This window comes from Hemiscyllium ocellatum, unplaced genomic scaffold, assembly GCF_020745735.1.
Source record: "Hemiscyllium ocellatum isolate sHemOce1 unplaced genomic scaffold, sHemOce1.pat.X.cur. scaffold_3449_pat_ctg1, whole genome shotgun sequence".
Lineage (NCBI taxonomy): Eukaryota > Metazoa > Chordata > Chondrichthyes > Orectolobiformes > Hemiscylliidae > Hemiscyllium > Hemiscyllium ocellatum.
In genome coordinates, this window is record NW_026868425.1 from 1 (window position 1) to 13255 (window position 13255).

General features: G+C 54.0%; 1 protein-coding gene across 1 annotated transcript in view; it reads right to left on the reverse strand.

Annotated features, from left to right (window-relative positions):
- Positions 1 to 204: 204 nt before the first annotated feature.
- LOC132813193 (syntaxin-1B) overlaps positions 205 to 13255 on the reverse strand; it is a gene marked incomplete at its 3' end in the record, with an annotated part of 35279 nt that continues 22228 nt past the window's right edge. The window contains exons 2-6 of the mRNA XM_060823094.1: positions 4719 to 4793; positions 4186 to 4285; positions 1513 to 1587; positions 743 to 816; positions 205 to 313 (exon numbers count right to left, since the gene is read on the reverse strand). Of these exons, the coding sequence (XP_060679077.1) occupies positions 205 to 313; positions 743 to 816; positions 1513 to 1587; positions 4186 to 4285; positions 4719 to 4793 (433 nt within the window). The remainder of the gene's footprint in view (positions 314 to 742; positions 817 to 1512; positions 1588 to 4185; positions 4286 to 4718; positions 4794 to 13255) is intronic.

Sequence of the window (13255 nt, forward strand, 5' to 3'; positions counted from 1 at the left end):
CCCTCCCCTCCCCTCACTCCCTCTCCTCCCCTCACTCCCTCCCCTCCCCTCACTGCCTCTCCTCACTCCCTCCCCTCATCACTCACTCCACTCATACCCTCCCCTCACTCCCTTCCCTCCCTCTCTCCTGTCACTCCCTCCCTCACTCCCTCCCCTCCCTCTCTCCCTCACTCCCTCCCTCCCTCACTGCCTCCCCTCACTCACTTATTTCTAGTTGTCGCTGGATTCGATCTTTGCATCGATCGCGGTATTTGGACTGAGTCGCGTTATACTCAGTCATCACCTCGACAAATTTCCGGGAGAGTGTGGAATGCTGCAGAGAGAGAGAGAGGGAGGGAGAGAGTGTGAGAGAGAGAGAAGGAGAGAGAGAGAGGGAGAGAGAGACAGAGAGAGAGGGGAAAGGACAGTGTATCTAACACACCCCGGTCCCAGAGAGAGAGAGGGGGGAAAGGACAGTGTATCTAACACACCCCGGTCCCAGAGAGAGAGAGGGGGGAAAGGACAGTGTATCTAACACACCCGGTCCCAGAGAGAGAGAGGGGAAAGGACAGTGTATCTAACGCACCCCGGTCCCAGAGAGAGAGGGGGGAAAGGACAGTGTATCTAACGCACCCCGGTCCCAGAGAGAGAGAGGGGAAAGGACAGTGTATCTAACACACCCCGGTCCCAGAGAGAGAGAGGGGGAAAGGACAGTGTATCTAACACATCCTGGTCCTGCGAGGGGACAGAGAGGTTGCTGTACCTGGGTTTTCCGGATACGGAGATCTGCAGACGAACGGTTTTGACCCTCCTCTCTCTCGATGCTCTGTTCGATAGCTGGGCAACAGCAGAGAGTGGGTCAGCAACAGGTACAGACCAGGAGGGGGTTACAGAAATAGGGAGGGGGTGTAGGGGGGTTACCGAGATAGGGAGGGGGGTGTAGGGGGTTACAGAGATAGGGAGGGGGTGTAGGGGGGTTACAGAGATAGGGAGGGGGTGTAGGGGGTTACAGAGATAGGGAGGGGGTGTAGGGGGTTACAGAGATAGGAAGGGGGTGTAGGGGGGGTTACAGAGATAAGGAGGGAGTGTAGGGGGTTACAGGGATAGGGAGGGGGGTGTAGAGGGTTACAGGGATAGGGAGGGGGGGTGTAGGGGGTTACAGGGATAGGGAGGGGGGTGTAGGGGGTTACAGAGATAGGGAGGGGGTGTAGGGGGTCACAGAGATAGGGAGGGGGGTGTAGGGGGTTACAGAGATAGGGAGGGGGTTGTAGGGGGTTACAGAGATGGGGAGGGGGGTGTAGGGGGTTACAGAGATAGGGAGGGGGTGTAGGGGGGTTACAGAGATAGGGAGGGGGTGTAGGGGGTTACAGAGATAGGGAGGGGGTGTCGGGGGGGTTACAGAGATAGGGAGGGGGGGTGTAGGGGGTTACAGAGATAGGGAGGGGGGTGTAGGGGGGTTACAGGGATAGGGAGGGGGTGTAGGGGGTTACAGGGATAGGGAGGGGGGTGTAGGGAGGGAAATCTCTCACTCACTTTTTAACTTGGAGCGGACTTTGTTCGCGGTTGCCTTGATGTCTACGGTGAGATCCTGCAGCTCCTGTTTGATGTCTGTCGGGGTCGGGCGAGGACAGCGACTGAATGTCAGAATCATTCCTCAACACTCCCTCCCGTTTCCCACGCTCCCACCCACTCCCCTTCACCAGCACTCCCTCCACATCCCACCCTCCCAACACCGGTGTGGGTCTGACTGAGGGACACAGAGACGGGGAACTGTGCACGGTGCTCCCGGTGTGGGTCTGACTGAGGGATACAGAGACGGGAACTGTGCACGGTGCTCCCGGTGTGGGTCTGACTGAGGGATACAGAGATGGGAACTGTGCACGGTGCTCCCGGTGTGGGTCTGACTGAGGGATACAGAGATGGGAACTGTGCACGGTGCTCCCGGTGTGGGTCTGACTGAGGGATACAGAGACGGGGAACTGTGCACGGTGCTCCCGGTGTGGGTCTGACTGAGGGATACAGAGACGGGGAACTGTGCACGGTGCTCCCGGTGTGGGTCTGACTGAGGGATACAGAGACGGGCAACTGTGCACGGTGCTCCCGGTGTGGGTCTGACTGAGGGATACAGAGATGGGAACTGTGCACGGTGCTCCCGGTGTGGGTCTGACTGAGGGATACAGAGACGGGGAACTGTGCACGGTGCTCCCGGTGTGGGTCTGACTGAGGGTACAGAGACGGGAACTGTGCACGATGCTCCCGGTGTGGGTCTGACTGAGGGATACAGAGACGGGGAACTGTGCACGGTGCTCCCGGTGTGGGTCTGACTGAGGGACACAGAGACGGGAACTGTGCACGGTGCTCCCGGTGTGGGTCTGACTGAGGGATACAGAGATGGGAACTGTGCACGGTGCTCCCGGTGTGGGTCTGACTGAGGGATACAGAGACGGGGAACTGTGCACGGTGCTCCCGGTGTGGGTCTGACTGAGGGATACAGAGATGGGAACTGTGCACAGTGCTCCCGGTGTGGGTCTGACTGAGGGACACAGAGACGGGAACTGTGCACGGTGCTCCCAGTGTGGGTCTGACTGAGGGATACAGAGATGGGAACTGTGCACGGTGCTCCCGGTGTGGGTCTGACTGAGGGATACAGAGACGGGGAACTGTGCACGGTGCTCCCGGTGTGGGTCTGACTGAGGGATACAGAGATGGGAACTGTGCACGGTGCTCCCGGTGTGGGTCTGACTGAGTGATACAGAGACGGGAACTGTGCACGGTGCTCCCGGTGTGGGTCTGACTGAGGGATACAGAGACGGGGAACTGTGCACGGTGCTCCCGGTGTGGGTCTGACTGAGGGATACAGAGACGGGGAACTGTGCCCGGTGCTCCCCGTGTGGGTCTGACTGAGGGATACAGAGACGGGAACTGTGCACGGTGCTCCCGGTGTGGGTCTGACTGAGGGACACAGAGATGGGAACTGTGCACGGTGCTCCCGGTGTGGGTCTGACTGAGGGATACAGAGACGGGGAACTGTGCACGGTGCTCCCGGTGTGGGTCTGACTGAGGGACACAGAGATGGGAACTGTGCACGGTGCTCCCGGTGTGGGTCTGACTGAGGGATACAGAGACGGGGAACTGTGCACGGTGCTCCCGGTGTGGGTCTGACTGAGGGATACAGAGACGGGAACTGTGCCCGGTGCTCCCCGTGTGGGTCTGACTGAGGGATACAGAGACGGGAACTGTGCACGGTGCTCCCGGTGTGGGTCTGACTGAGGGACACAGAGATGGGAACTGTGCACGGTGCTCCCGGTGTGGGTCTGACTGAGGGATACAGAGACGGGGAACTGTGCCCGGTGCTCCCGGTGTGGGTCTGACTGAGGGTTACAGAGACGGGGAACTGTGCACGGTGCTCCCAGTGTGGGTCTGACTGAGGGATACAGAGACGGGGAACTGTGCACGGTGCTCCCGGTGTGGGTCTGACTGAGGGATACAGGGACGGGAACTGTGCACGGTGCTCCTGGTGTGGGTCTGACTGAGGGATACAGAGACGGGAACTGTGCACGGTGCTCCCGGTGTGGGACTGACTGAGGGATACAGAGACGGGAACTGTGCACGGTGCTCCCGGTGTGGGTCTGACTGAGGGATACAGAGACGGGAACTGTGCACGGTGCTCCCGGTGTGGGTCTGACTGAGGGATACAGAGACGGGGAACTGTGCACGGTGCTCCCGGTGTGGGTCTGACTGAGGGATACAGGGACGGGAACTGTGCACGGTGCTCCTGGTGTGGGTCTGACTGAGGGATACAGAGACGGGAACTGTGCACGGTGCTCCCGGTGTGGGACTGACTGAGGGATACAGAGATGGGAACTGTGCACGGTGCTCCCGGTGTGGGTCTGACTGAGGGATACAGAGATGGGAACTGTGCACGGTGCTCCCGGTGTGGGTCTGACTGAGGGATACAGAGACGGGGAACTGTGCACGGTGCTCCCGGTGTGGGTCTGACTGAGGGATACAAAGATGGGAACTGTGCACGGTGCTCCCGGTGTGGGTCTGACTGAGGGATACAGAGACGGGAACTGTGCCCGGTGCTCCCGGTGTGGGTCTGACTGAGGGATACAGAGACGGGGAACTGTGCACGGTGCTCCCGGTGTGGGTCTGACTGAGGGATACAGAGACGGGGAACTGTGCCCGGTGCCCCCTGGTACTCACTGTCATCTGGGTTTGGCGCAGCGAGGATGGCACTGTGCTGTTTCTTAACTCGGTCAACATCCTCTGATAGTTTTTCAATGCAGGAACGTATCTCCTCCACCTGCTCACAGAGATAATACCAGGCAGTGTGAACGAATCCCACTGCCCCGCTCTCTCCCCATAGCCCTGTATCAGTCCCTAAACTAATCCCACTGCCCCCCGCTCTCTCCCCATAGACCTATATCAGTCCCCAAACTAATCCCACTGTCCCCGCGCTCTCCCCATAGCCCTGTATCAGTCCCCAAACTAATCCCACTGTCCCCGCTCTCTCCCCATAGCCCTGTATCAGTCCCCAAACTAATCCCACTGTCCCCGCTCTCTCCCCATAGCCCTGTATCAGTCCCCAAACTAATCCCACTGTCCCCGCTCTCTCTCCCCATAGCCCTGTATCAGTCCCCAAACTAATCCCACTGCCCCCCGCTCTCTCCCCATAGCCCTGTATCAGTCCCCAAACTAATCCCACTGCCCTCTCACAGAACCGGGGAACGTCTGACCTGCTCAAAGAACTCGTCCATGAAATGATCGCGATCGATATGCACCACGTCCTCATCGTCGTCGCTGTCCTTGCCCTGTCAGTCAGAGAGAGGGGGAGAGAGAGAGAGATGGGTGAGAGCGCTCTGTAGCGGGTAGAGAGAGAGAGAGAGGGGAGCAGACACAGAGACGACAAGGGGGTGACCTCCAGGATTCACAAGGGGGACCACAGTTAACAATATCAACCTATCAGTCACCCCGCTCTCTGTCTCTCAGGGAGCTATCTGTACACTGACTGGTGTCTCTCAGTCTACCCCCTCTCTCAGGGAGATATCTGTACACTGACTGGTGTCTCTCAGTCCCCTCTCTCTCTCTCAGGGAGATATCTGTACACTGACTGGTGTCTCTCAGTCCCCTCTCTCTCTCTCAGGGAGATATCTGTACACTGACTGGTGTCTCTCAGTCCCCTCTCTCTCTCAGGGATATATCTGTACACTGACTGGTGTCTCTCAGTCCCCCCTCTCTCTCTCAGGGAGATATCTGTACACTGACTGGTGTCTCTCAGTCTCCCCCCTCTCTCAGGGAGATATCTGTACACTGACTGGTGTCTGTCCGTGCCCCCCTAACCCCTCCCAGCCCTGACTGCTCCCGAGTTGCCATGCCAACATTGAACACTAGGATTTTTTATGTCAACACGTCACGCCGTTGGCAGTTCCAGCCTCCCACCACAAGGGGAGCCGGAGGGCAGTGTCGCTCCTGGTTTGGGGGCAGAACCCTGGCTCCTGTGGGCCCAGGGGGGATGCGGGGGAGGGGGATGCAGTTTCTGGGCTGGGGGTGGGCGGGAAGTTTTGGGAAAGAACGGTGGAGGGAACTGAACGTCAGGCCAGCAGCTACCTCAGGAGGAGATATCCCTGGGATTGGGGGGACAGTGTAGAGGGAGCTTTACTCTGTATCTAACCCCATGCTGTCCCTGTCCCTGGGATGGGGGGACAGTGTAGAGGGAGCTTTACTCTGTATCTAACCCCGTGCTGTCCCTGTCCCTGGGAGTGTTTGATGGGGGGGACAGTGTAGAGGGAGCTTTACTCTGTATCTAACTCCGTGCTGTCCCTGTCCCTGGGAGTGTTTGATGGGGGGACAGTGTAGAGGGAGCTTTACTCTGTATCTAACCCCGTGCTGTCCCTGTCCCTGGGATTGGGGGGACAATGTAGAGGGAGCTTTACTCTGTATCTAACCCCGTGCTGTCCCTGTCCCTGGGAGTGTTTGATGGGGGGACAGTGTAGAGGGAGCTTTACTCTGTATCTAACCCCGTGCTGTCCCTGTCCCTGGGAGTGTTTGATGGGGGGACAGTGTAGAGGGAGCTTTACTCTGTATCTAACCCCGTGCTGTCCCTGTCCCTGGGAGTGTTTGATGGGGGAACAGTGTAGAGGGAGCTTTACTCTGTATCTAACCCCGTGCTGTCCCTGTCCCTGGGAGTGTTTGATGGGGGGACAGTGTAGAGGGAGCTTTACTCTGTATCTAACCCCGTGCTGTCCCTGTCCCTGGGATTGGGGGGACAATGTAGAGGGAGCTTTACTCTGTATCTAACCCCGTGCTGTCCCTGTCCCTGGGAGTGTTTGATGGGGGGGACAGTGTAGAGGGAGCTTTACTCTGTATCTAACCCCGTGCTGTCCCTGTCCCTGGGAGTGTTTGATGGGGGAACAGTGTAGAGGGAGCTTTACTCTGTATCTAACCCCGTGCTGTCCCTGTCCCTGGGAGTGTTTGATGGGGGGACAGTGTAGAGGGAGCTTTACTCTGTATCTAACCCCGTGCTGTCCCTGTCCCTGGGATTGGGGGGACAATGTAGAGGGAGCTTTACTCTGTATCTAACCCCGTGCTGTCCCTGTCCCTGGGAGTGTTTGATGGGGGGACAGTGTAGAGGGAGCTTTACTCTGTATCTAACCCCGTGCTGTCCCTGTCCCTGGGAGTGTTTGATGGGGGGACAGTGTAGAGGGAGCTTTACTCTGTATCTAACCCCGTGCTGTCCCTGTCCCTGGGAGTGTTTGATGGGGGACACTCCCTCACAGACACAGTCAAACTCCATCACACACAGTCACACTCCCTCACACTCACACACAGTCACACTCCATCACACACACAGTCACACTCCCTCACACACACAGTCACACTCCATCACACACAGTCAAACTCCCTCATACACACAGTCACACTCCCTCACACTCACACACAGTCACACTCCATCACACACAGTCACACTCCCTCACACAGTCACACTCCCTCACACACACAGTCACACTCCATCACACACAGTCACACTCCCTCACACAGTCACACTCCCTCACACACACAGTCACACTCCATCACACACAGTCATACTCCCTCACACACACAGTCACACACCATCACACACACAGTCACACTCCATCACACACAGTCACACTCCATCACACACAGTCACATTCCCTCACACACACAGTCACACTCCATCACACACAGTCAAACTCCCTCATACACACAGTCACACTCCCTCACACTCACACACAGTCACACTCCCTCACACACAGTCACACTCCCTCACACACACAGTCACACTCCATCACACACAGTCATACTCCCTCACACACACAGTCACACACCATCACACACACAGTCACACTCCATCACACACACAGTCACACTCCATCACACACAGTCACACTCCATCACACACAGTCACATTCCCTCACACACACAGTCACACTCCATCACACACACAGTCACACTCCATCACACACAGTCACACACCATCACACACAGTCACACTCCCTCACACACAGTCACACTCCATCACACACAGTCACATTCCCTCACACACACAGTCACACTCCATCACACACACAGTCACATTCCATCACACACAGTCACACTCCCTCATACACACAGTCACACTCCCTCACACTCACACACAGTCACACTCCATCACACAGTCACACTCCCTCACACACAGTCACACTCCCGCACACACACAGTCACACTCCATCACACACAGTCACACTCCCTCACACACACAGTCACACTACCTGTCACTCACACACAGTCACACTCCTTCACACACAGTCACACTCCCTCAGACACAGTCACACTCCCTCACACACACAGTCACACTCCATCACACACAGTCACACTCCATCACACACACAGTCACACTCCATCACACACAGTCAAACTCCCTCATACACACAGTCACACACCATCACACACAGTCACACTCCCTCACACACACAGTCACACTCCATCACACACAGTCACACTCCCTCACACACACAGTCACACTCCATCACACACACAGTCACACTCCCTGTCATTCACACACAGTCACACTCCCTCACACACACAGTCACACTCCATCACACACAGTCACATTCCCTCACACACAGTCACACTCCATCACACACACAGTCACACTCCATCACACACAGTCACACTCCATCACACACAGTCAAACTCCCTCACACACACAGTCACACTCCCTCACACTCACACACAGTCACACTCCATCACACACAGTCACACTCCCTCACACACAGTCACACTCCCGCACACACACAGTCACACTCCATCACACACAGTCACACTCCCTCACACACACAGTCACACTCCCTCACACACACAGTCACACTCCATCACACACAGTCACACACCATCACACACACAGTCACACTCCCTGTCACTCACACAGTCACACTCCTTCACACACACAGTCACACTCCCTCACACACAGTCACACTCCATCACACACAGTCACACTACCTCACACACAGTCACACTCCCTCACACACAGTCACACTCCCTCACACACACAGTCACACGCCCTTACACACAGTCACACTCCCTCACACACAGTCACACTCCATCACACACACAGTCACATTCCCTCACACACACAGTCACACTCCCTCATACACAGTCACACTCCCTCATACACAGTCACACTCCCTCACACACACAGTCACATTCCATCACACACAGTCACACTCCATCACGCACACAGTCACACTCCCTCAGACACAGTCACACTCCTTCACACACAGTCACACTCCATCACGCACACAGTCACACTCCCTCAGACACAGTCACACTCCCTCAGACACAGTCACACTCCTTCACGCACAGTCACACTCCCTCACACACACAGTCACACTCCATCACACACACAGTCACACTCCATCACGCACACAGTCACACTCCCTCACACACAGTCACACTCCATCACGCACACAGTCACACTCCATCACGCACACAGTCACACTCCCTCAGACACAGTCACACTCCATCACACACAGTCACACTCCCTCAGACACAGTCACACTCCCTCACACACACAGTCACACTCCATCACACACAGTCACACTCCATCACACACACAGTCACACTCCCTCACACACACAGTCACACTCCATTACACACAGTCACACTCCATTACACACACAGTCACACTCCATTACACACAGTCACACTCCATTACACACAGGCACATTCCCTCACACACAATCACACTGCGTCACACACACAGTCACACTCCATCTCACACACAGTCACACTCCCTCACACACACAGTCACACTTCCTCACACACAGTCACACTCCATCACACACACAGTCACACTCCCTCACACTCACACACAGTCACCCTCCATCACACACACAGTCACACTCCCTCACAGACACAGTCTCACACCCTCACAGACACACAGTCACACTCCCTCACACACAAACAGGCACACTCCCACACACACAGTCACACTCCCTGACATTCACAGTCACACCTCCTCACACACAATCACACTCCCTCACTTTGTTTCACTATCTCTCTCTCTCAGTCTCTCTTTCTCTATCCCTCTCTCTCCTAGTCTCTCTCTCTCTGTCTCCAACAGTCTCTCTCTCTCTCTCTCCCCCACAGTCTCTCTTTCTCTATCTCTCTTTCCCACAGTCTCTTTCTCTCTATCTTTCTCTCTCCTACAGTCTCTCTTTCTCTCTCTCTCTCTCTCCCACAGTCTCACTTTCTCTATCTCTCTTTCCCACAGTCTCTTTCTCTCTATCTTTCTCTCTCTTACAGTCTCTCTTTCTCTCTCTCTCTCTCTCTCTCCCACAGTCTCACTTTCTTTCTCTCCTTCCCACAGTCTCTCTTTCTCTCTCTAGCTCCCACAGTCTCTCTTTCTCTATCTCTCTCTCTCCCACAGTCTCTCTTTCTCTCTCTCTCTCCCACAGTCTCTCTTTCTCTATCTCTTTCTCTCTATCTCTCTCTCTCACAGTCTCTCTCTCCCACAGTCTCTTTCTCTATCTCTCTCTCCCACCGTATCTCTTTCTCTCTATCTCTCTTTCTCCCACAGTCTCTCTTTCTATCTCTCTCTCCCCCAGTCTCTCTATCTCTCTATCTCGCTCTCTCCCACTGTCTCTCTTTCTCTCTATCTCGCTCTCTCCCACTGTCTCTCTTTCTCTTTCTCTCTCTCCCCCACAGTCTCATTTTCTTTCTCTCCTTCACACAGTCTCTCTTTCTCTATCTCTCACTCCCACAGTCTCTCTTTCTCTCTATCTCTCTCTCCCAGTCTCTCTCTCCATCAATCTCTCCCACAGTCCCTCTTTCCCTCTCTCTCTCTCCCTCCCACTGTCTCTCTCTCTCCCACTGTCTCTCTCTCTCTATCTCTCTCCCACAGTCTCTCTTTCTCTCACACTCTCTCTCTCCTCCAGTCTCTCTTTCTATCTCTCTCCCTCCCACAGTCTCTCTTTCTCTCTATCTCGCTCTCAGCCTCTGTCTCTCTTTCTCTCTCTCTATCTCTCTCTCCCACACTCTCTCTCTCTATCTCTCTCTCCCACAGTCTCTCTTCCTCTATTTCTCCCTCACACAGACTCTCTTTCTCTCTATCTCTCTCTCTCTCTCCCAGTCTCTCTCTATCAATCTCTCCCACAGTCTCTCTTTCACTCTCTCTCCCACAGTCTCTCTCTCTCTCTCTCTCTCTCCCACTGTCTCTCTCTCTCTCTCTCCCACAGTCTCTTTCTCTCTATCTTTCTCTCTCCTACAGTCTCTCTTTCTATCTCTCTCCCTCCCACAGTCTCTCTTTCTCTCTCTCTATCTCTCTCCCACAGTCTCTCTTTCTCTCTCTCCCACAGTCTCTCTTTCTCTATCTCTCTCTCCCAGAGTCTATCTTTCTCTCTATCTCTCTCCCAAAAGTCTCTCTTTCTCTCTCTCTCTCAGTCTCTCTTTCTCTCTCTATCTCTCTCTCTCCCACAGTCTCACTTTCTCTTTCAGTCTCTCCCACAGTCTCTCTTTCTCCATCTCTCTCACTCTCTCAGTCTCTCTTTCTCTATCAGTCTCTCCCACAGTCTCTCTCTCTACCACAGTCTCCCTTTCTCTATCTCTCTCTCACAGTCTCTCTTTCTCTCTATCTTTCTCTCTACCCCACATTCTCTCTTTCTCTCTATCTCTCTCTCCCACAGTCTCTCTTTCTTTCTCTCTATCTCTCTCTGTCTCTCCCACAGTCTCTCTTTCTCTATCTCTCTCTATCTCTCTCTCTCCCACATTCTTTCTCTCTATCTCTCTCTCCCAGTCTCTCTTTCTCTCTATCTCGCTCTCAGCCTCTGTCTCTCCTTCTCTCTCTCTATCTCTCTCTCCCACACTCTCTCTTTCTCTCTATCTCTCTCTCCCACAGTCTCTCTTTCTTTCTATCTCTCTCTCTCCCACAGTCTCTCTGTCTCTATCTCTCTCTATCTCTCTCTCTCTCCCACATTCTTTCTCTCTCTCTCTCTCTCCCAGTCTCTCTTTCTCTTTATCTCTCTCTCTCTCACAGTCTCTCTCTCTCCCACAGTCTCTCTTTCTCTCTCTCCCACAGTCTCTCTTTCTCTCTATCTCGCTCTCAGCCTCTTTTTCTTTTTCTCTCTCTCTCTATCTCTCTCTCCCAGTCTCCCTTTCTCTATCTCTCTCTCTCCCACAGTCTCTCTTTCACTCTCTCTCTCTCCCACAGTCTCTTCTCTCACCCACTGTCTCTCACTCTCTCTCTCTCTCTCTATCTCTCTCCCACAGTCTCTCTTTCTGTATTTCTCTCTCCCACAGTCTCTTTCTCTCTATCTTTCTCTCTCCCACAGTCTCTCTTTCCCTCTCTCTCCCACAGTCTCTCTTTCTCGCTATCTCGCTCTCAGCCTCTGTCTCTCTTTCTCTCTATCTCTCTCTCCCACACTCTCTCTTTCTCTCTATCTCTCTCTCTCCCAGTCTCCCTTTCTCTATCTCTCTCTCTCCCACAGTCTCTCTATCTCTCTCTTCCACAGTCTCTCTTTCTCTATTTCTCCCTCCCACAGTCTCTCTTTCTCTCTATCTCTCCCAGTCTCTCTCTCTCTATCAGTCTCTCCCTCAGTCTCTCTTTCACTCTCTCTCTCTCCCACAGTCTCTCTCTCTCACCCACTGTCTCTCACTCTCTCTCTCTCTCCCACAGTCTCTATTTCTCTATCTCTCTCTCTCCCAGTCTCTCTTTCTCTATCAGTCTCTCCCACAGTCTCTCTTTCACTCTCTCTCTCTCCCCCACAGTCTCTCTTTCGCTCTCTGTCTATCTTTCTCTCTCTCCCTCCCACAGTCTCTCTTTTTCTATATCTCTCTCACACACAGTGTCTCTTTCTCTCTACCTCTCTCTCCCAGTCTCTCTTTCTCTCTCTCTCTCTCTCCCCACAGTCTCTCTATCTCTCGATCTCTCTCTCCCACAGTCTCTCTTTCTCTCTCTCTCTCCCATCGTCTCTCTTTCTCTATCTCTCTCTCCCACAGTCTCTCTTTCTCTCTCTCTCCCTCACAGTCTCTCTTTCTCCCTATCTTTCTCTCTCTCTCCGCCAGTCTCCCTCCCTCCCACAGTCTCTCTATCTCGCTCTCAGCCTCTGTCTCTCTTTCTCTCTCTCTCTATCTCTCTCTCCCACAGTCTCTCTTTCTCTCTATCTCGCTCTCAGCCTCTGTCTCTCTTTCTCTCTCTCTATCTCTCTCTCCCACACTCTCTCTTTCTCTATTTCTCCCTCCCACAGACTCTCTTTCTCTCTATCTCTCTCTCTCTCCCAGTCTCTCTCTCTATCTCTCTCTCCCACAGTCTCTCTTTCACTCTCTCTCTCCCACAGTCTCTCTCTCTCCCACTGTCTCTCTCTCTCTCTCCCACAGTCTCTTACTCTCTATCTTTCTCTCTCCTACAGTCTCTCTTTCTATCTCTCTCTCTCACAGTCTCTCTTTCTCACTATCTCTCTCTCTCTCTCCCACATCTCTCTTTCTCTCTCTCTCTCTCCCACAGTCACTCTTTCTATCTCTCTCTCTCCCACAGTCTATCGTTCTCTCTATCTCTCTCCCACAGTCTCTCTTTCTCTCTATTTCTCTCTCCCACAGTCTCTCTTTCTCTCTTTCTCTCTCTCTCTCACAGTCTCTCTTTCTCACTATCTCTCTCCCACAGTCTCTCTATCTCTCTCTCTCTCCCACAGTCTCTCTTTCTATCTCTCTCTCCCACAGTCTCTCTTTCTCTCTATCTCGCTCTCTCCCACTGTCTCTCTTTCTCTTTCTCTCTATCCCC